The 23669-nt window shown below is 44.7% G+C and overlaps 1 protein-coding gene across 1 annotated transcript in view; it reads right to left on the bottom strand.

The window, feature by feature from the left end:
- LOC115113230 (regulating synaptic membrane exocytosis protein 1-like) overlaps positions 1–23669 on the bottom strand; it is a 73993-nt gene that overhangs the window by 38697 nt on the left and 11627 nt on the right. Inside the window, exon 3 of the mRNA XM_065012798.1 lies at positions 11202–11421. Within this exon, the coding sequence (XP_064868870.1) occupies positions 11202–11421 (220 nt within the window). The remainder of the gene's footprint in view (positions 1–11201; positions 11422–23669) is intronic.

Below are 23669 nucleotides of genomic sequence, written 5' to 3'. Positions count from 1 at the left end.
TTTTCCCATGGAAGCCCCAGATAATCCAGAAGAAGTCCTGGTATTAGATCTCCCTCTGATAGGAGGCCGCCAGTCGGATGGATGGAGTCACAGTCTGACAGATTGCAGCAAACACAAAGCCTTTTCACACACTCTCATTCCTAACAGCAACATGTCACATGACCAAAAGAAACCCTCAGAGACAGAGATTGAGACCAAGAGAGAGAGAGACAGGGGGAAGCAGAATGTAATATGTCCAGAAGAAACCCCCAGAGAGAGAGAGAGAGAGAGAGAGAGAGAGGGATTGGCTTCACCACAGATCACGTTGATTTTTTCGTGAGCATACATATTTCATTAGATAATTCAGTGGATGTGTTTTGGTTCTTCACTGCGTGCGTGGTGTGACTGCATTGTGTGTGTGTGTGTGTGTGTGTGTGTGTGTGTGTGTGTGTGTGTGTGTGTGTGTGTGTGTGTGTGTGTGTGTGTGTGTGTGTGTGTGTGTGTGTGTGTGTGTGTGAGTGTGTGTGTGTGTGAAATAACAATGAATAGTGCTGAAATCTTTCATCTGCTATTGTATCGCTGCTGGTTCCTGGAGAGACTAACCCGCTGTGTAACCATAGTTACCGCATGTTATGACATTCCACTGTGGGAATCCCCGTTCTCTGTCTTCAGGTATGTGTCAACTAAAGGTCTCTGTAGTGGAACAGCAGAGTAGTGTTCTATGAAAGAGATTGCTCATTGAAAAACAGCGCCACCAACTGGTGATGGACTCGAAAATGAAGGTGCCGCTTTAGATAAGGGACAATCACTCTGGATTCCCGGTTAGAGGCACAGTGACGATCAGGACACAGACTCAAGTTCAACCCTTTTATTGCCTCAGACATACACAGCTTCATGGTGTAGTTGAACGAATGGTTTATCATCATCGACGCATTCACATCACACCAGGGAGGTTCAGAGTTCAGAATCCTTTGGCAGAAAAGAGCCGATGGAAATGTCCAGTTGCCGTAGAGTAGCTTACTCACTGGACCCCGGGATGGGATGGCCTAAAGTTCCTATTGGCTCAAGGCCAAGGTGGGCAAGGTCAAGGGGGATGATTGGCAGGTCAAGGATCCCATGAGAGGTCAGAGGTGTGAACTGTAAACAGACACTTCCCACCTCCAAGGCAGAGTATCCTTCCCACTGCAGCAGACTTGGAATAAATGTAAGCAACTCTAGTGCAGGGGAAGAGTTTTTTTTAACACTTATACAGTAGTTACATGCATAGCTACAACATCCAGATACAAGCAGAAATGGAAGAACCAAATGAACCTGTATTGTTTTTATTGTGCAGCATTTTCTGGTAAATGACTGGTTTCCACCTAGAGGGGTGTCTCAGACCCCCAAGGGGGTGGAGTATCAGTGGCTAACTCATTATCAAACAAATGATCAGCTACAACATTTGGCTGCATCATAATTAACATCCAATCTAGGAGTGATCACTCTGACATCAGAGCCTCTTGGTGGGGCTGTGGGGAACCGGGATGCAGGTTTTGGTTCTAGCCCAGCACTAACACACCTGATTAATCAGCTACTCGCCAAGCCCTCAAATAGTTGAATCAGACATGTGCACGCCCTGGATTGAGAAACCCTGCTCTAGCCTTCCCAGCAGGCCCCTGCACCATCTATATGATGCACTGTGCTATAATGTAATGGGCTATGATCTTGTCTCCATTGACTAGTGCGAAGAGGACAGGCAAAATGACCATGAGTAGTGAGTCACTGCTGTCAGCGTATCCTCACAGGTGAAATAGATGATGTATGGAGGCGGCAACATCAATGCACTACCCATAATTCAGCAGGCTATAAATCCTAGGTCAGGGTGAAAGAGTGCCGCAAAGGAGATTAGTGTCCATTGGGGTTAATGAGAATGTATATCATCACACCCAGAAACCCTCCTCAGTCACACACACCCACGTGCACACACCTACGCAAGCAAACACACGCAGAAAAACTTAATGTTACCCACCAAGACACATGCCCACATACACACAGAACATACACACACTGTCACAGTAAATGAGGACTCCAATTATATCACATGCAGACCCATCCACACAGAAACAAAAAACACATACACACAGAACATACACACACTGTCACAGTAAATGAGGACCCCAATTATATCACACGCAGACCCATCCACACAGAAACAAAAAACACATACACACAGAACATACACACACTGTCACAGTAAATGAGGACCCCAATTATATCACACGCAGACCCATCCACACAGAAACAAAAAACACATACACACAGAACATACACACACTGTCACAGTAAATGAGGACCCCAATTATATCACACGCAGACCCATCCACACAGAAACAAAAAACACATACACACAGAACATACACACACTGTCACAGTAAATGAGGACCCCGATTATATCACACGCAGACCCATCCACACATAAACACAAACACATACACACAGTCAATAGTGTAAATAATTTACTTTGAGTCCTCAATAGATCTATGAATGTGAGTGTGTGTAATATATAATCCATATAAATATATAATATATGGGACAGGTCTTTACTCACTCACACTGGGAGTGTGTTTATGTTTCATTGTGCCCTCACACACACACACACACACACACACACACACACACACACACACACACACACACACACACACACACACACACACACACACACACACACACACACACACACACACACACACACACACACACACACACACACACACACACACACGCTATCTCTTCAGTGCCCCTTTACTACTGTAATGCATTGGAGGAGAGTAAGTCTACTGTACTTCTATCTGTCTCCACTAGATGTCTCTGTGCTGCACTTGGGGAGGGGGAGGGGCACAACATTGTCCTTAGATAAGTGTGTAGGCTTTCACCCTCCTCGTGGGCTGGTTCAATTTTTTTGTGTCCTTCAGGAAAGTATGAGTCTGCTTTCTCAACCAATCTGTTTGTTAAATTGATCAAATTAGGTTTCATTTGAATTGATCCAAAATATACAGGTCCTTTGAGGGTCATTTTATATATCATGTGAAACATAGGCTTCATAAAATGTGATGTGTGTAGGGTAGGTAACGGCATGTGTTGTATCTGTATGTTTGAAACAAAATCAGGATACTGAGAGATAGCTCTGTGTCATGTCCCAGTCAATGAGACATTTCCATGAGGTGAATGAACGGCAGAGCGGAGGGAGGCTAGAGACTGTGATCCATAGTAATCATGAGGCGCTGTTGATTTCAGGGGACTACTGATTTCTCAGCCACTACCAAATTGCTGCAGGGAGAGACATTGGGTACACACACACACTGAATGCTACCCCAAGAGAGTATCAAACAGTGATATGACTACATTGTCACGGTGATGAAATACTACTACAGTGCCTGAATTTTTTTTTAAACAGTCTGTTTTATAGCCCAATCAACACATTCTAAAAACATAGCCTTGGATGTTACAATATGAAGGGAAGAGAAAGAGAGGAAGGGGAGAGAGCGCTTACTGTCTTGGAAGAGGAATCAGACATCGAAAACAGTGTTTCTGCGAGAAACACTTGGCTTCAGCACAAACACAGATTTTCACTGTTAGATCTGCCATTAGTGTAGACAATGAGCACTGCTTATCATTAGCCATGACACATATGTGACTCATTTCATGAAACTTGGCGTACGCCGCGCGTCACTACTTCAAAGGACAGGCATTTGAATGTAAAAATGTATCATGTTTTTTATCAAAATTTGTTCGTTTGTTGGGGCAGAAATGCCTTCTGGAACATTTGATATTTCAAGTGCATTAAAAACAAACTTGTATGCCATCTGTAAATATGAATAAAATTGTTAAATTACAAGCCCAGTTGGTTTAGCCACAGAAAAAGCCAGGAACCTTTCCACTAGCTATGATGGGCTGACATAATGGATGGGCTGGATATGGCGAGAGATGAGTTTGGATTGGTCTGCCATGTAGCATCCTTCTGTCTATAACATGAGCTGCTCAGTATGTGTAGGTAATTGTTTCTAACAATGCTATTTTGAATGACATCATGAATAACTGCAAAAGTGTCGCTAATGCGCTTCACTTCATGGAGTTTTGAAGTCAGTGGAATGTGCCGTGGAAGCAGAGTATGATAGCTAAGCAGATTGAGAAAATTCTGCCGTTTGATTGCAAATATGCAGAGGGAGTCGAAAAGAAAACACACAGAAGGCTGTTGTATAAAACACATGTCTCCGGATTACATCTTCAAACAAAGGGCAACCATGACATCCGTGACAGAGATGGAGCATTATTCCATATACGATACAGGTAAGAGCGTGTAGCTAGCTACATATTCAGTTATTATATGTTTATACTTTTGTCAGAAAGACATTTTCATTTTGTTTTCAATGTGGATACTGTTAGCTAGCTAGCTAATGTTAGCTGGCTGGCTTGCTAGCTAACATTACGTGTATGATCTGTGTAGTAATATTATTTGTTTCTCAGAGCCATTTGCATTGCTAGTTATAGCCTAATTTTAGCTAACTAGCTAACATTGAACTTAGTTGGTTAGCTTTAGCTACATGCAGCTTCATGCAGTTTAGTAACATTATCAATTGGGATTATGGTTCATTGTTTAGCTAGCTAGCTACATGTCTAAACAAAAGACTCCACTATGTAAGTAACCATTTCACTGTACCGTTTACACCTTCTGTATTCTGTACATGTGACAAATAAACTTAGATTTTATTTGATATAGTGTGTGTTTACTAGAGACAGTAATGTGAAAAGCAACATGACCTGCACAAACGTCAAATTTAGGATATAACATTGAGCTAACAAGACAGTGTCCAAGTTTTAAACAATTCCGGTAGAATACCCTGTTTTTATTCTGTCACACTCACAACTAAGATATTTTCTGTAATTAGCTTGCCATTAACTTGCCATTAACTGTAATAATGAACGCAAATTGGCTAAAGTTAAGACATTGTCAGCTACAGTATATGATATGGTCATTATTTGAACTGGCTAGCCAGTTAACTTAATGTTAGCTAGCTAACTAACAACCTACAAACTAACCAACATATTGTTTACAATGTTGCTTTTAGTTGCCTGGTTTGCTAGATTGACATATGCTAAATAAATGTTTAAACAGATGGGTTTATTGGTATTAAAATACACCAGTTATGCTATTTTGGACCACCAGGCTGCTGATGTCATGATGCCTGTCGTTTTTGTTTTTATACTTTTTCATAACGACAATGACAAGTTTGATGTCAAATGACAATAGAATGTCCCTGATGTCACTGCGATAACTGTCTACAGACATGTCGATAGACGTAGTATAAAACAGCCTTTAAATCTTTGGTTGTTTAGTACATAACCATACTCCCTCTGTTTAGCACATGGCCTCACGCCTGAATCCTTAAAGAGATGGGCGGGGCTAAGGCTTAAGAGGGTGTGAACGACGCTGAAATGGTGTAGACAAAGAGCGCATTGCAATAGGTGTACCAAAACATTCAAGGGACATTTTCTCAAAAGTGGGATTTAGAAGTTCATCAACTCTCAAAGCAGTATTACTTTCCCATTGTTCCTCAACTGTAGTGTATGATATACCATTTTCTAGCTCTGAGTCTCTGCTTTAATCCAATGTAAAAAAAAAAACGATTTCAATTTTTGCTACATAAGACCGAATCGAGACTGGTCCGTCACATATGGGTTATGCAAACAGTGGCCACATACTTACTATAGGCCATACATAAAGGATTAGCAACGTGCATGCCCTGCCCACCTGAGGGTCTGCTTTTTTCAGTCATGGATTTCCTGTGTTTGAGGGGTGCAAATTCAATTTGTCACTTAAATCTCGCTGGATTGACTGCTTTCATTTGACTCCTGTGACTCTTTCATACTCTTACTTGTGCCGGACTTTTTTTTCTCCCTTTAGCGCTACGACTACGGAAATGTTTGTAATGACCTGTCAAACACACCCCGGTAATGGCAGAAATTGGCTCTATGGAATACATTGTTGTACAACTGAATGGAAAAGAACGCTTTGTCAGCGATTTAATGCACCGTCTCAACATTTACGTCACAAGAAAGAGAAGATGGGTAACTTTATTTTGAGGGCTGAGAATTTTTTGTGGAATTGAAAAAAAGTTATAATTTAACACAGTTAAAATGTTTACAAATTAGATGCGCTGAAATGAAAGAAACTTCCTAAAATGGACACTCGGAATACAGTGATATTATCACTGATCTTGCAAACAATGTAAAGTATGTTTGGATGTTATCTAGAGCTAAGTGTGTTAACCTTTAATCCGATGGCATCCTGCTATTGACAGACTTGTTGAATTATGCAAGAGAATGCGACAACAACAGTAAATAATGATGCAGTCTAGACAGCGCAGGTGAGTGCAGATAGGATAGACAGAGCAAGTTTTTGGTGGTTGCAGCCTTGTCCCACCCCTTTATGTTAATATATTCATATATGCAAACACAACTGGCATATTTATGCAAATGTGCCATGTGTCATTTTACACATATTTTTTTAAACACCTGATACTATAACAAAATGCATATACGAGTGCATTCAACAGTAGTATTTATTATAATTATTATAAAAACCTTTTAACAATTTTGATGACCATTGCTAAGGGGACACGTAGTCTCAACACAGGGTCTTTCTCTTTTTTAAAACCCCATCTGGGTCTTCAAATAGATACAGAGGGCAGCATAGGTTAGAAATTGGGGTTATACAAACTATATGCAGGGTGCCCACAACTTATACTCAAGGCTATGTAGTCAGTACATAGGGGCTGCACAGGTAATACACAGTGTTTACACATACTACTCAAGAAACAGACTCTTACTGCCAAAGCCTCATTAGAGTTAGTGTTGTTGTACGGTGCTGTAGGGGGGGTTGGACTAGTGTCTACAGTACTCTAATGCATTGTTGGAAGCCCAGAGCACCACTGAGCCAAGTACCAACAAAGTGATAGTTTGGCAGCTCCACTGAGGGAAAGGGCCAAGGGCATGTAAGCTTTTAAACTCAACCGAAAAGTGTGAGTGCTGTAAGGTGTAAAAGGCATGCCTGGAGTAATACCTAACGGTGTTGGTGTACGGTATGTTACTAGCGGTCTAGTGAGAGTTAGTGGAGTACTATTGGTTGACACTGGAAGTGGTTCTACCTTCTTCTTGGCTACATATCTTAATGGGATAGTGCGAGATTTTGGCAAGTAAGCCCTTTTTCTACTTACCAAGAGGCAAATGAACACATGGATGCCATTTTATGTCTCTGCATGCAGTTTGAAGGAAGTTCAAGATTGTTTCGGCAAGCTGTCTCTTACTAGCGTTAGCACAATGATTGGAAGTCTACAGGTACAGCTAGCTTGCGTTAGAGGTTGACACAGGAGTGAAAACTCTTTCCTGTCGCGTCTTGTCCTGTCTGTTACTTTCCTGTACTATCCTGATCCTGCGACAGTTCTTTAAGCCCAGAACTTTCCTTTACCTTTCCAATAAAAATCACTCCCGTCCTGTCCTGTGCTCATTTTTGCGCGCAGAAATATGTAGGTTATTGTGTTTGTTTAGGAAGTAAGCCTGTTGAAAATGATTTCAGTAATGCAATATGCGACTGTGATGTGGGGTTGTCTTACCTATCTCAATAAAATGCACTGACTGTAAGACTAAGTCGATCTGGATAAAAGAGCGCATTCTAAATTACCTAAATATAGATTGATTAAGCTGGAGGATGAGGACTGAGACCCCAGTCGGATGGTCTGCTCAGCATCAGCCTACAGCGGAGCACTGCACACATAAACTCAGCAAATAAAGAAATGTCCCACTTTCAGGACCCTGTCTTTTAAAGATAATTCGTAAAATCCAAATAACTTCACAGATCTTCATTGTAAAGGGTTTAAACACTGTTTCCCATGCTTGTTCAATGAACCATAAACAATTCATGAACATGCACCTGTGGAACGGTTGTAAAGACACTAATAGCTTACAGACAGTAGGCAATTAAGATCAGAGTTATGAAAACTTAGGACACTAAAGAGGCATTTCGACTGACTCTGAAAAACACCAAAAGAAAGATGCCCAGGGTCCCTACCCATCTGCGTGCCTTAGGCATGCTGCAAGTAGGCATGAGGACTGTAGATGTGGCCAGGGCAATACATTTCAGTGTCTGTACTGTGAGACGCCTAGGACAGCGCTACAGGGAGACAGGACGAACAGCTGATTGTCCTTGCAGTGGCAGACCACGTGTAACAACACCTGCACAGGATCGGTACATCTGAACATCACACCTGTGGGACAGCTACAGGATGGCAACAACAACTGCCCGAGTTACACCAGGAACGCACAATCCCTCCATCAGTGCTCAGACTGTCCGCAATATGCTGAGAGAGGCTGGACTGAGGGCTTGTTGATGTCAAATGACAATAGAATGTCCATGATGTCACTGCGATAACTGTCGACAGACATGTCGACAGACGTAGTATAAAACAGCCTTTAGACTTGAAATCTTTGGTTTTTAGTACACAACCATACTCCCTCTGTTTAGCACATGGCCTCACGGGTGAATCCTTAAAGAGGCAGGTCCTCTCCAGACATCACAGGCATCACAGACATCACAGGCAACAACGTCACCTATGGGCACAAATCCACCGTTGCTGGACCAGACAGGACTGGCAAAAAGTGCTCTTCACTGACGAGTCGCGGTTTTGTCTCACCAGGGGTGATTGTCGGATTCACGTATATCGTCGAAGTAATGAGCATTACACCGAGGCCTGTACTCTGGAGCCAGATCAATTTGGAGGTGGAGGGTCAGCCATGGTCTGGGGCGGTGTGTCACAGCATCATCGGACTGGGCTTGTTGTCATTGCAGGCGATCTCAACGCTGTGCGTTACAGGGAAGACATACTCCTCTCTCATGTGGTACCCTTCCTGCAGGCTCATCCTGACATGACCCTCCAGCATGACAATGCCACCAGCCATAATGCTCGTTCTGTCCGTGATTTCCTGCAAGACAGGAATGTCAGTATTCTACCATGGTCAGCGAAGAGCCCGAATCTCAATACCATTGAGAAATCTTGGGACCTGTTGGATCGGAGGGTGAAGGCTAGGGCCATTCCCCCCCAGAAATGTCCGGGAACTTGCAGGTGCCTTGGTGGAAGAGTGGAGTAACATCTCACAGCAAGAACTGGAAAATCTGGTGCAGTCCATGAGGAGGAGATGCACTGCAGTACTTAATGCAGCTGGTGGCCACCCCAGATACTGACTGTTACTTTTGATTTTGACCCCCCCCCCACCACCTTTGTTCAGGGACACATTATTAAATTATTATGTTAGTCACATGTCTGTGGAACTTGTTCAGTTTATGTCTCAGTTGTTGAATCTTGTTATGTTCATACAAATATTTACACATGTTAAGTTTGCTGAAAATGAACGCAGTTGACAGTGAGAGGACCTTTCTTTTTTTGCTGAGTTCATGAACATTTACAACACTTTAACATCTACAACACTTTAACATTTACAACACATTAACATTTGCAATGCATTAACATTTACTACATGAACATAATTATATATTTTTTAAACCTGAGTGGCAGTACTGCATAAGTTTCACTCTTCACCTCAGATGGCACGGGTTCAGTTAAATATGCCAACAATTGGGCTTGACTGTAAAGTTGTTGGGGATAGAGCAGCTATTGTCCGGCTCTCCGGTTGGTAGCCTATTTGATTAAAAACCGCAGCATATTTTACAAGCAGTTTACTCCATCAAATGTAGCTAAAACATCGCTCTTTCCTTGGCTCTAATGTCAACGTTAGTGTTGGCTCTTTGGCTGCAACAAGACATTGCAATTCCTCTATTAAAGGCTTCATTGGCATCTGAGGTAGCCTATAGTGACGGGCTAGAACTGGAGATACTGTAATTATGAGAGTGAGCCGTGGGAAGGGGTAAAAATTGCCCTCTTTTTCTTTAGCTCCTCCCACCAGCCTCCACTGATTTTTAGTGAGCAAAACTATATTAGGCCTAGCCTACACAGTTGTGGTTTTTTTATGAAATGCTCTACACATGAACAAGTACTGCCTGTTCCTGTGGCCTGTTGATGCTGTTCCATCTTGTCCTGAACTTGACTCTAGAACTTGACTCCCATTCCTGCCAGAATCCTACGGGAGTCATGTTCCTGTTAACCTCTAGCTTGCGCTAACACTAGTTAGCAACTTTTTTCCAGCTGCATGCAGAGACATAATAATGTTATCCATGAGTTAATTTGACTCTGACTAAGTAGAAAATGGGCTTAATTACCAAAATCTCACACTATCCCTTTAAGGTCTTAATGAGTCTGTAATAAAGAACAGGATACTGTACAAATGCTGCAAAAGTTCTGGGTGCAAATGGAGTTCACGAAACCACATACTGTATGCCTTCACAGAAAGAGGAAACACTCACCACTTTCTCCTCCTGTTGTCAGCATCCAGGTGGCATATGAGAGAGAAATCAACAGAGATGGAGGGAAATAGGGAAAGAGAGAAAAGGGGAGATGAGGACACATCTAGGAAAATTCTAAAACCTGCTTGAGAGCACAAACTTTATGGTGACAGATGTGATTTCATGCAAATCAAAATGAGGTTATCCACAAACTTCCTTAACAGCAGCACATGCCTGATTGATTATGAGTTGAGATGGTGGAGGTGGGGGGGGACTCAACAGGTAGGTAATCCCTGTTTAAAAGCCCCCCACAATTATCTCCCCTCTCTCACACACAGTGGCCTCTCCACATTGTGCTCATTAGGGCTACCTAATTAGAATGCATGATGTGTGTGTGTGTGTGGTTAAATTAAATTAAATATCACACTGTGGGTGGCCGGGTGGGCTTCCTGCATGGAGCCCCCACAACTCCACTGTGTCTCTAGCCCCGGGTCTGATCCCCGGGGGGAACACAGAGGTCCCCCACAACCCAGTCCCTGTCTGATTCCAAATTAACCTTTACCAGCCTCTACCGGGGTAACACACTGCTGCAGCCAATGCTAACCCCCCCTCCCCTCCCCCCAACACACACACACTCTACAGCTAATCTGGCCCAGCACCTTTCCTCCACCTGAGCACAAACACTTAGACTACACATTGTCAGTGAAAGTGGAGTAAACAGGGGGCATGTGTCTGTGCGTGCGTGCGTGCGTGCGTGTGTGTGTGTGTGTGTGTGTATACATTGCCTTACATTGTTGGAGCGCAGGGACACCCTCCCCCCACAGCGGGCACAGAACTTGATCTGGCAGTAGGAGCAGAGGTTGCCACAGCCATCAGCGAATTTGGTCTTGTGGCAGATGCCACAAGTGGGCGCGTCGTCCCGATGCTGGCCCGTGGTGGTCTGCCGACGCGTCTCCTCCCCCACCCGCCTCACCGTCTCCCTGTAGCTGGACAACTGCTGCTGGATACCTCTGAGAGAACAGGAGGGGGGGGAAAGGTGCAAAGGTAGCCAACGTTACATATTTTAAGACCTTGCCAAAGCATTTGAAGCATTAACTTTGCCACATGAATGAATTCTCCCAGCATTAAATTGTCTTCACACATCTTCACATAATCGGATGAAAACCTGATAACTTCCTTTTTGCCAAAATGTATTCAAAATAGATTCTGAGGTTTCATAATTATACGTTCGTTAATGGGACAATAAGGCAGTTTTTTTTACATTTCCTGAAAAGTTCCCGTTTTGGAGAATCCGACAGTGACCATATGATACAGTATGTACATATCGCATGGCATATAATAAAAACATTATACAGACGACAGACGTTTAAAATGTATATGAATCTGTCAGCGCACTGCACACAGAGCTCCCTGTTTGGTTTCCTTCTAACATTCTGTCTGTCTCGCAACTGCACCAACCTGACACTGCTGAACCAGGCCAAAGCATGAGACAGGATTCAACACGTTATACTATAGATGCATTTATATGGTATATTGTAAACAGCCATTGGCTATTAGGAATGCTTATAGTATGTTTAGTAATACATATTACCACCTATGTATGTTTTATGAAAGTATCTGTATGTCATTTATAAATGCTGTTAATATGAGCTATTTTCAAATGCTTATAGTCAAGGTACATTTGTTGTAACGTGATAATAGGCAGTATACAGTTGTAGATACAGTACATCCATAATCAATTATAAACATATTTAGTCAGAAACAAATACAGAGCAGATAGTAGCTTCCAAAATACTGTAACATTCAAATACTATCGGTAGAGTTAGATGTATTATCTTTACTTACAGACAGGGTGTCATTGGTGTAGCCTCCTCCCCCATAAAACCAGCCTTAAAACCTGCACTTCCCAAGAGGACAGGAGGTCACAAACAACTGACTGCATCAAACATCCAAAAGGCCTTAGGCTAAATATCCACATTGTTCACTGTACTACTGGTGTCACAAAACAAACTGTTCCCCTATCATACCTTCAAACACATCCTCCTCCCTGGACTATCCCACCAACAGTGACATCCCTGTATTCCTGTGTCTTATCCCTGTAAATGCATACGCTTCAACACACACACTTCAACACACACTCACTCACACCGGCACTTACACACACGCACACACACTCGCACTTACACACAAAAATACAAAACCACTTCCCATCCCATGCTGTCTTCCTCGCAGCGCCCCGGGCCTAATCTCTGGTATCTATTGGCCCTAAAGGTCAGACAGGGGTCACCTGCTGCTTCTGTCTCCTCAGGGTTCATATCCTCAGCTCCATGACTCTCACGTAATCACACTGTCACAAGCCCCGTTTCCATTGCTAAGGCCCGGTTTGAATCATTTAGATATGTATCCTTCTTTACTCCCCTCTGAGGTAACCACCGCTTAAACGCAGTTGAATAGGTGAGAGTATGGATTCATAACATTCCTTTCACCAATCAATTACGGGAAGGAGATGAGCGACTCAACTACTCTGGCGAACTCTCTCGCTCGGACGGGTAAACTTTCAACTTAAATCTCCATTAGATTGCGCAACACTGTTGAATGTTTTTGAGCGATAAATGAAGAACATCTTTAAGAGTGAACAGAGATGAAGAGAGAGAGAAATAGAGCGAGAACTATGTATTTATGAGGAGATCTGAGAGAGCGCTCATCTTTCAAGAGTCAGGAGAGACTGTCTGACAGGAGCTCATTAAGAAAAGCTAGAAAACACAGATGCATAAATGCGATACAAGGTTAAACCAAAGTGAGCCCAAGTTTTACTTCCACCAGAACAAACACACACAATTGAACGCAAAGACACGCACACAGAGAAACACACACACACACACATTTCCCTTTGCGTCACACCATTCAGAACTTTCTCTCTTTTAGGAAATAAAAATAACCCCTTTGTGAAATGCAAATTAGTCCAAGTGTGTTTTTAAACAAATCGGGTCAACAATTGAATCTGGGGAAACAACATTAGCATAAAGCATTGCATATAATAATTAAGCCATGCAACACAAGAGAGCTTGCTGAGACTCTAGGACTACTGTAGCTACAACAAAGCGTACTGTACATCACTGTATGCAAACCTGTAAATACACACAGCCAATAGGCATACTGAGAATGTAGATTTCAGATGGGCTTACTTCGGGGGATATGATCATGTAGGTGGCAAGATCTACCTCGCTGCCTCGAGAATGAATGAGAGTGAATGGTGTGGCTGTTCACACAGTCCTGTGCAGTGGAGCTCGATCATTTCCCCAGTCCTCTCCAACCGAGGGGGAGGGAGTCAAAGAAGGCCTTTAGAAGGCGTGACATGATGAGACAGACGTAGTATCTCAGCCACCGAACATGGACAAACGTCCTGCGGACACACACACACGCTGTCCCCCATTCCATCAAGCCCTGGCAGGATGGCCCTGGTCCCTATAGACAGCGCTGGTTGTAAATCCTCCAACACACACATGAAAGCATGCACATACAGTACGCACTCCCACGATGTCCCAGAGGAACAATGGGTCTGTGTGATTTGTCTCTAACATGTGGGACACACGTATGATAGAGCTGTGCAGCTCAATGACTCCTGTTAAAATCCTCAAATCTACCGCCAGTGTCCTGAGTCCAGAAACATCCCATCACACATGTGGAGATGCAGGGGACGGGACCTACATTCTGAAATTGCATTTTTTTGTCCACCATTAGTGGACATTGGAATGTGATAGAAAACGAGACAAGGGTGTGCTTTAGGACCATGAGGACGCCTCCGAGCGGTCGGGTAGGCTGTTTGGAGTGTTTGGGGTGTTTATCCAAATAATAGTGTTTATCCGAATAATATATTTTTTTTATAGTTATGTCCCCCCCACTTCTAAAACAAAAGTTGTGCCCCTATGTTGATAGCTATAAGAAATAGGGTGAACAGTCCTAGTACCAAGCCAATCAAAGGGCAATGTAAAGCATTTTATACCCAGTTTATACCTGTCAAATTCCTTCTGATCTACACGAAGTGCCTAGGTGCAAGAGGCTAGATGCTGTTTCAGGATTGGGGGGTGAACATCACTCTAAAAATTATTTCACACTCGACGGGAGAGTGGGCATAGATGAGCATGTCCTAGCACCATTGCAATGGACTTTGGGTAATGGAATCTCATGTTATCAGCTGGGAGAGGTCTCCGATTATAGTTCTCTCTGAGGGGAACTGGGAGCATATTTAGTGTTGAATAAAAAATAGAGCCCTAGCCCCTACTCCCTAGCCCCTCCTTATAACCACTCTAAATAATAATATAGGCATTCATCAGATGCTTTTATTCAATGCAACTTTGAGTTCATATGTGACCGGTGGCCAGTAAAGTGCCTTCTATCCCACTGTATCGCCAGCCAAGTGCGTCTAGCTGGCTAATTAAGGGTGTGGTTGTGCCAGTTTATTTAAGCAGAGCGCTTCCTTCTGTCGGGAGATGATTTTATCATTTGGAAGGTAGGCATGCCTTTGGAGTATGAGAGCAGTGACAGTGACAGCCCAAATACAGAGCGTCTTATTCTAATATTCTGAAAGTATTGTGTGTATAACAGCGCCAGTATTGTGTGTATAACAGCGCCAGTATTGTGTGTATAACAGCGCCAGTATTGTGTGTATAACAGCGCCAGTATTGTGTGTATAACAGCGCCAGTATTGTGTGTATAACAGCGCTGTCACGCCTTGGTCATTATATTTTGTGTTTTTGGTATATGTTTGGGTAAGCCAGGGTGTGACATGGGTTTATATGTTGTGTTTCGTATTGGGGTTTGTAGTAATTGGGATTGTGTTGATTAGGGGTGTGTCTAGTTAGGCTTGGCTGCCTGAGGCGGTTCTCAATTAGAGTCAGGTGCTTCTCGTTGTCTCGGATTGGGAACCGTATTTAGGTAGCCTGTGTTCACGTTGTATTTCGTGGGTGATTGTACCTGTCTTTGTGTATTCACCAGATAGGCTGTATAGTTTCACGTTCAGTTTGTTGTTTTGTTTCTCACAGTTATTTCATGTATCGCTGTTTCCTTTATAAAAGATCATGAGTAACCACCACGCTGCATTTCGGTCCGACTCTCTTCATTCTACAAACGAAGAACGACGTTACAGAACCACCCACCACTCACGGACCGAGCAGCATGGTAACTGGCAGGAGCTAAAGGACGACGTTATGGACAGCAGAAGTATGGAGTATACTACATGGGAAGAAATCGACAGGTGGGCGGACGACCCAGAGCGAGTGCAGGAGCCCACCTGGGATTCCCTACAGCAATGCGAGGAGGGCTATAGATGTATGGATTCGAGAAGGAAAGCACGGCTATACAGAGCGAAAACGGAAAGTAACGGGGGAAAGCGCAGAGAGAGAGTGGCTGAGTCAGGAGTCAGACCTGAGCCTACTCTCCCTGTTAATCGTGAAGAACAGTTACAGTGGGAGAGACTGCACCATTTGGAGATTTGGACATGGGAGGAGGAATTAGACGGTAAAGGACCCTGGGCGCAGCCGGGAGAATATCGCCGTCCCAAGGAGGAAATAGAAGCAGCTAAAGGGGAGAGGCGCAGGTATGAGGAAGCAGCAAGGCGACGCGGTTGGAAACCGGAAAGTCACCCCAAAAAAATTATTGGGGGGGGCTAGAAGGGAGAATAGTTATGCCAGGTAGGAAACCTGCGCATACTCCCTGTGCTCACCGTTGGGCTAGAGAGACCGGGCAGGCACCGTGTTATGCTATGGAGCGCACGGTGTTTCCAGTGCGGGTGCAGAGCCAGCTGCGACACATACCAGCTCTTCCTATTGGCCGGGCTAGAGTGGGCATCGAGCCAGGTAAGCTTGGGCAGGCTCGGTGCTCAAGAGCTCCAGTGCGCCTGCACGGTCCGGTCTATCCAGAGCCACCTCTACACAACAGTCCTCTGGTAGCAGCTCCCCGCACCAGGCTTCCTGTGCGTGTCCTCGATCAAATACCACCAGTTCCAGCACCACGCACCAGGCCTTCAGTGCGCCTCGCCTGTTCAACACAGCCAGAGCCTTCCTTCCCTCCTACGCTGTCGGAGTCTCCCGCCTGTTCAGCGCAGCCAGAGCCTGTATCCTCTCCTGCGCTGCCGGAGTCTCCTGCCTGTTCGGAGCAGCCTGAGCTGCCAGTCTGCAGAGATCTGTCAGTCTGCCAAGTGCTGTCAGTCTGCATGAAGCAGCCAGAGCTGTCAGTCTGCCCAGCACCGCCAGTGCTCCCAGTCTGCCCAGCGTCGCCAGTCTGCCCAGCGTCGCCAGTCTGCCCAGCGCCGCCAGTGCTCCCAGTCTGCCCAGTGCCGCCAGTGCTCCCAGTCTGCCCAGTGCCGCCAGTGCTCCCAGTCTGCCCAGCGCCGCCAGTGCTCCCAGTCTGCCCAGCGCCGCCAGTGCTCCCAGTCTGCCCAGCGCCACCAGTGCTCCCCGTCTGCCCAGCGCCGCCAGTGCTCCCAGTCTGCCCAGCGTCGCCAGTCTGCCCAGCGCCGCCAGTCTGCCAGGATCCGCCAGAAGTGCCAGACAACCAGTCTCTTCCAGATCCGCCAGACAACCAGTCTCTTCCAGATCTGCCAGACAACCAGTCTCTTCCAGATCTGCCAGACAACCAGTCTCTTCCAGATCTGCCAGACAACCAGTCTCTTCCAGATCTGCCCGACAACCAGTCTCTTCCAGATCTGCCCGACAACCAGTCTCTTCCAGATCTGCCAGACAACCAGTCTCTTCCAGATCTGCCAGACAACCAGTCTCTTCCAGATCTGCCAGACAACCAGAATCTTCCAGTTCCGCCAGCCAGCCAGGATTTACCAGAGCCTACTACCTGTCTGAGCTTAATCTCAGTACTGAGCTTCATCTCAGTACTGGGATTCCTCACAGTCCCGGGCTTCCCCTCGGTCCCGGGCTTCCCCTCGGTCCCGGGCATCCCCTCGGTCCCGGGCATCCCCTCGGTCCCGAGCTGCCTCTGTTCCGAGCTGCCCCTCTGTCCCGAGCTGCCCCTCTGTCCCGAGCTGCCCCTCTGTCCCGAGCTGCCCCTCTGTCCCGAGCTGCCCCTCTGTTACGAGCGGCTCCTCAGTTATGTGGGGATCTGGGTGAGGACTATTAGGCCATGGTCGGCGGAGAGGGTGGATTATCCCAGGACGCGAAGGGGAGGAACTAGGACATTCATGGAGTGGGGTCCACGTCCCGAGCCAGAACCGCCACCATGGACAGACGCCCACCCGGACCCTCCCTATGCTCTTGAGGTGCGTCCCGGAGTCCGCACCTTAGGGGGGTTCTGTCACGCCTTGGTCATTATATTTTGTGTTTTTGGTATATGTTTGGGTAAGCCAGGGTGTGACATGGGTTTATATGTTGTGTTTCGTATTGGGGTTTGTAGTAATTGGGATTGTGTTGATTAGGGGTGTGTCTAGTTAGGCTTGGCTGCCTGAGGCGGTTCTCAATTAGAGTCAGGTGCTTCTCGTTGTCTCGGATTGGGAACCGTATTTAGGTAGCCTGTGTTCACGTTGTATTTCGTGGGTGATTGTACCTGTCTTTGTGTATTCACCAGATAGGCTGTATAGTTTCACGTTCCGTCTGTTGTTTTGTATCTCACAGTTATTTCATGTATCGCTATTTCCTTTATTAAGCACATGAGTAACCTACACGCTGCATTTCGGTCCGACTCTCTTCTTTCAACAGACGAACGCCGTTACAAGCGCCAGTATTGTGTGTATAACAGCGCCAGTATTGTGTGTATAACAGCGCCAGTATTGTGTGTATAACAGCGCCAGTATTGTGTGTATAACAGCGCCAGTATTGTGTGTATAACAGCGCCAGTATTGTGTGTATAACAGCGCCAGTATTGTGTGTATAACAGCGCCAGTATTGTGTGTATAACAGCGCCAGTATTGTGTGTATAACAGCGCCAGTATTGTGTGTATAACAGCGCCAGTATTGTGTGTATAACAGCGCCAGTATTGTGTGTATAACAGCGCCAGTATTGTGTGTATAACAGCGCCAGTATTGTGTGTATAACAGCGCCAGTATTGTGTGTATAACAGCGCCAGTATTGTGTGTATAACAGCGCCAGTATTGTGTGTATAACAGCGCCAGTATTGTGTGTATAACAGTGCCAGTATTGTGTATAACAGTGCCAGTATTGTGTGTATAACAGTGCCAGTATTGTGTGTATAACAGTTGTGTGTATAACAGCGCCAGTATTGTGTGTATAACAGCGCCAGTATTGTGTGTATAACAGCGCCAGTATTGTGTGTATAACAGCGCCAGTATTGTTGTGTGTATAACAGCGCCAGTATTGTGTGTATAACAGCGCCAGTATTGTGTGTATAACAGCGCAGTATTGTGTGTATAACAGCGCCAGTATTGTGTGTATAAGTAGCGCCAGTATTGTGTGTATAACAGCGCCAGTATTGTGTGTATAACAGCGCCAGTATTGTGTGTATAACAGCGCCAGTATTGTGTGTATAACAGTGCCAGTATTGTGTGTATAACAGTGCCAGTATTGTGTGTATAACAGTGCCAGTATTGTGTGTATAACAGTGCCCGTATTGTGTGTATAACAGTGCCAGTATTGTGTGTATAACAGCGCCAGTATTGTGTGTATAACAGCGCCAGTATTCTGTGTATAACAGCGCCAGTATTGTGTGTATAACAGCGCCAGTATTGTGTGTATAACAGCGCCAGTATTTGTGTGTATAACAGCGCCAGTATTGTGTGTATAACAGCGCCAGTATTGTGTGTATAACAGCGCCAGTATTGTGTGTATAACAGCGCCAGTAAACGTTACACTGAGTTCGTCTCTCCTCTTCCTTGGACACATCCAGCGGGTGAGACAGAGGGATAGAAGTGGCCACTGGTCACATATTAAATGATAGTCGTTTTGGATAAAATAATCTGATTAATGACTATATTATTATTTAGTGACTATATTATTATTTATTATTATTATTTATTTATTTCATATGTTTTGTCACCAAAGCCCCATATACTACCCACCATTGCGACCTGTACGCTCTTGTTGGCTGGCCCTCGCTTCATACTCGTCGCCAAACCCACTAGGGTTTGGTAGATGACCCACTATCCAGGTCATTTACAAGACCCTGCTAGGTAAAGTCCCCCCTTATCTCAGCTCGCTGGTCACCATAGCAGCACCCACCTGTGGCACGCGCTCCAGCAGGTACAGTATATCTCTCTGGTCACCCCCAAAACCAATTCTTCCTTTGGCCGCCTCTCCTTCCAGTTCTCTGCTGCCAATGACTGGAACAAACTACAAAAATCTCTGAAACTGGAAACACTTATCTCCCTCACAAGCTTTAAGCACCAGCTGTCAGAGCAGCTCACAGATCACTGCACCTGTACATAGCCCATCTATAATTTAGCCCAAACAACTACCTCTCCCCCTACTGTATTTATTTATTTTGCTCCTTTGCACCCCATTATTTTTATTTCTACTTTGCACATTCTTCTACTGCAAATCTACCATTCCAGTGTTTTACTTGCTATATTGTATTTACTTCGCCACCATGGCCTTTTTTTGTGTTGCCTTTACCTCCCTTATCTCACCTCATTTGCTCACATCGTATATAGACTTGTTTCTACTGTATTATTGACTGCATGTTTGTTTAATTCCATGTGTAACTCTGTGTCGTTGTATGTGTAGAACTGCTTTGCTTTATCTTGGCCAGGCCGCAATTGTAAATGAGAACGTGTTCTCAACGTGCCTAGCTGATTAAATAAAGGTGAAATAAAATTAATAAATAAAATAGTGGCTAGGGAGTCGGAGCTTCATTTTGCACGCCACCGGTTACACACCTGTCCAATATACACTGAATGGTCCATGACATAGACTGACCAAGTGAATCCAGGTGAAAGCTATGGGCCCTTATTGATGTAAATCCACTTCTGTCACTGTAGATGAAGGGGATGAAATAGGTTAAAGAATGATTTTTAAGCCTTGAGACAATTGAGACATGGATTGTTCATAGGGTGAATGGCCAAGACAAAATATTTAAGTGCATTTGTACATGGTATGGTAGTACGTGCCATGCAGACTGGTTTGAGTGTGTCAAGAACTGCAACGCTGCTGGGCTTTTCACGCTCAACAGTTTCCAGTGAGTATCAAGAATGGTCCACCACCCAAAGGACTTCCAGTCAACTTGACACAACTGTGGGAAGAAATGGAATCAACATTGGCCAGCATTTGTACACTCAGTGTATGTACCCCATGCAGGAATCCGACCCACAACCCTACCAGCCCACTGATCCATGAGACTTACCGATACTCTATATCTGTACTAATAAACTCAGTCCCATGCCTCCTAATCGAGCTTCAGTGACTAAGGGTTCTGTTCCTGACTCACCCTCTCCTCTCAAATCGATATTCAAAAGGCAAGCGGGCATGAATCAAAAAACAATGAGGGAGTGTCAAATAAGAGCGAGAGAAAATCACTTCGCAGCCATTTAGAAATTAAGCTCTCTCTCCCTCTCCCTCTCCCTCTCCCTCTCCCTCTCCCTTTCTCCAAACAGGGGGAGTCATCCACCTGATTGATTTCTGTAAATTCACAATCCTATAATAGATGAGCTTGAAAAAAAAAACGATTCCTCCTTTTGCTATTTGCAAAATTGGAAAGCAGTAAAGGGTGCCAGCTTTGTGGCTGGCCCCTGTAGGTGTAGAATAAAGGACAGAGAGGAGTCTCTGTGTGTGTGTGTGTGTGTGTGTGTGTGTGTGTGTGTGTGTGTGTGTGTGTGTGTGTGTGTGTGTGTGTGTGTGTGTGTGTGTGTGTGTGTGTGCGTGCGTGCGTGCGTGCGCGTGTGTGTGTGTGTGTGTGTACGTGCTTGTGTGTGTGTGTGTGTGTGTGTGTGTGTGCGTGCATTTAGGTGGGGTGTTAAAAATAATGACAACTGCCTTTACATTATACTGACAAAAAAAACACTTTAGTGTTTCTTATTTAGCCCATACTCAGTCACTCTCCTCTGTTCCTATGCTAGGAGGGTTGGTCTGTGCCCGCTGTGGTGAGGTGCAGTGGTCTGTGCCCTCTCTGGGTGGCACCTCACCACCATATGGCATCAACGGCATACAATATGCCACAGTCTGTCTTTCTGTCTTTCCCTCTCACTCACTCTTTCATTTTTTCTCTCTCTGGCAGGGTCTGCACTTCCACCCTCCCTCCCTTGCTTCCGCCGGAACTGTTGCCATGCTGAGTTGCCCGCATGGTTTCACCTTCCCCCTCTCCCACCATCTATCCCGTTCTTTCAGTCTCTCACTCATCCCGCCTCAACCTCTCCCTCCTCCCCTCTCTTAATTCCTCTCCTCTGGTGTGCATATTCCTCAACCATGGTTAGCTTTTTTCCCTTCCTCCATCTCGCTCTTCTCTCCCTACTCTCTCTACTCTCTATTTAGCTCAGCGGCTCTCTGACACATTTCTCTCTATGACACACATGCTCTTTCCTCTCTTCATCTCTGCCTCGCTATTCCCTCAACCTATGCCCGGTTGGTCTTTTTGGTGATTATGTAGGTTCACCAACCTCAGGACACATGCACTCTATTGATTATTGGCTATGCAAACCAAACTCTCCTTGGGTACATGGACTAACATTAATCTCCACTCTTTAGGAGCGTTCACGTGTCTTAGACTGGTCTGGAGGGCCTATCCTCATTACTGAGTGGGACTTCAAGAAACCTACAGCTCGTAGACAATAACAATTCCCAGCAGAGAGAGAGAGAGAGAGAGAGAGCGATGGAGGGAGAGACGAGAGAAAGAGACGAGATAGAGAGAGGGGGGGGGGGGTTGAGAGAGACAGAGGAAGATTCAGTCCACTTGAGAAGACACTCCACTCTGTCAATAACACACCTCATTACTTACACACTGTCACAACCTTAAAGAGCACTAAAGTCACACACACATACACGCGAGCAGGCCGACGCGCGTGCACACAGTAATTAGCCAGATACCTGAGGTTGTCTATTTTTACACCACATTTTAGGCTTTATAAAACTGATAAAAGACAGGCAGTGTGGAGGAGATAAAGAGGAAGAGATAGAGGAAGAGATTGAGCGATGGAAATAGAAGATGGGGAAGACAGATGGAGAGAGCACCAGAGCCAACAGCAGAGCTAAGTGGGTAGTGTGCTCCCCAGACACAACTGGGCTATTCCATGCTAACGGAAATACGCTTGGACTTTTTCACTTTAAAACGTATGCCAAACAAAACCATTGATTTCAAAGTTTAACAAACCACACAACTCTATGCACAAGGACTACTTTGAACAATTTACAAAGAACATTTAACAAAAATACATTTACTGGAAGAACTGTGTAGATGCAAAGTTTGGTAACAGAATTACGGTAAAATCTCCCTCAGTTTTTATGTAATCACACTTTCAAAAACTCTGTTAATTAAATATCTACTTGAATTAAGATTCAAATATGTCTGCAGAAAGAATGCCGTGTCAGCTATGACACCTTGAGTTTGAAAAAAACACATGTTTATTTTTGAACTACAGTAGGTGAAGTGGATTTGACTGGGTAATGGAATTCCGGTAACTGAATGACATCATGGGTACCTGATCTGTACTTTACAGAAATGCACAATTAGTGATATGAATATCATTCTCTTCCTGGTGATGTTCCCTGAATAGGTACACAACGGTAGAATAATTTAACGCCCTTATTATTTGCATGTGGGTATTATTCTACACACGGGCTATTATTGTAATGAGCTAACCTTTGGTTGGTCTGGACCAGACCAAATCTGAAACAATCATAGACGACTATGTTTTGGACGAGTTTGGACATTGCGGTACAGCACAGTAGAGCAGAGTAGAGTTTAGTACAGTACAGTAAAGCACATCACAGTAGAGTTCAGTACATTATACTGTACTGTACTCTAGTGCGCTCTAATGCAGGGGTTCTCAAAGTGGGGTCCGGGTCTGTGGTACTGCAGGGGGTCCATGACCAGATCTCAAAACAAGATTTAAAAAAATAGAATTATTCAATGAATTTTAGAACAAGATTAAATTACTTTTGGCCAAGGGATCAGTGGAATAAGTTTAGAGGGTGTAACACAACACAATGTAATATTAGGAATCTACAATTGAACCCTGTACAACATGGGCCTGGGAGGCTCACGGATAATGGTATCCACAGTACTCCACCAATTACACATATTTCAACTCAATACCCTCCCAAATAATCTCTCTTTCTCATGGTAAAATGTGTAGAATTGCAAGAAATT

The sequence above is a fragment of the Oncorhynchus nerka genome, linkage group LG28 (genome assembly GCF_034236695.1).
Source record: "Oncorhynchus nerka isolate Pitt River linkage group LG28, Oner_Uvic_2.0, whole genome shotgun sequence".
In the NCBI taxonomy this organism is placed as follows: domain Eukaryota; kingdom Metazoa; phylum Chordata; class Actinopteri; order Salmoniformes; family Salmonidae; genus Oncorhynchus; species Oncorhynchus nerka.
The sequence above is the reverse complement of the archived record's forward strand: the minus strand, read 5'-3'. Positions and strand labels throughout refer to the sequence as shown.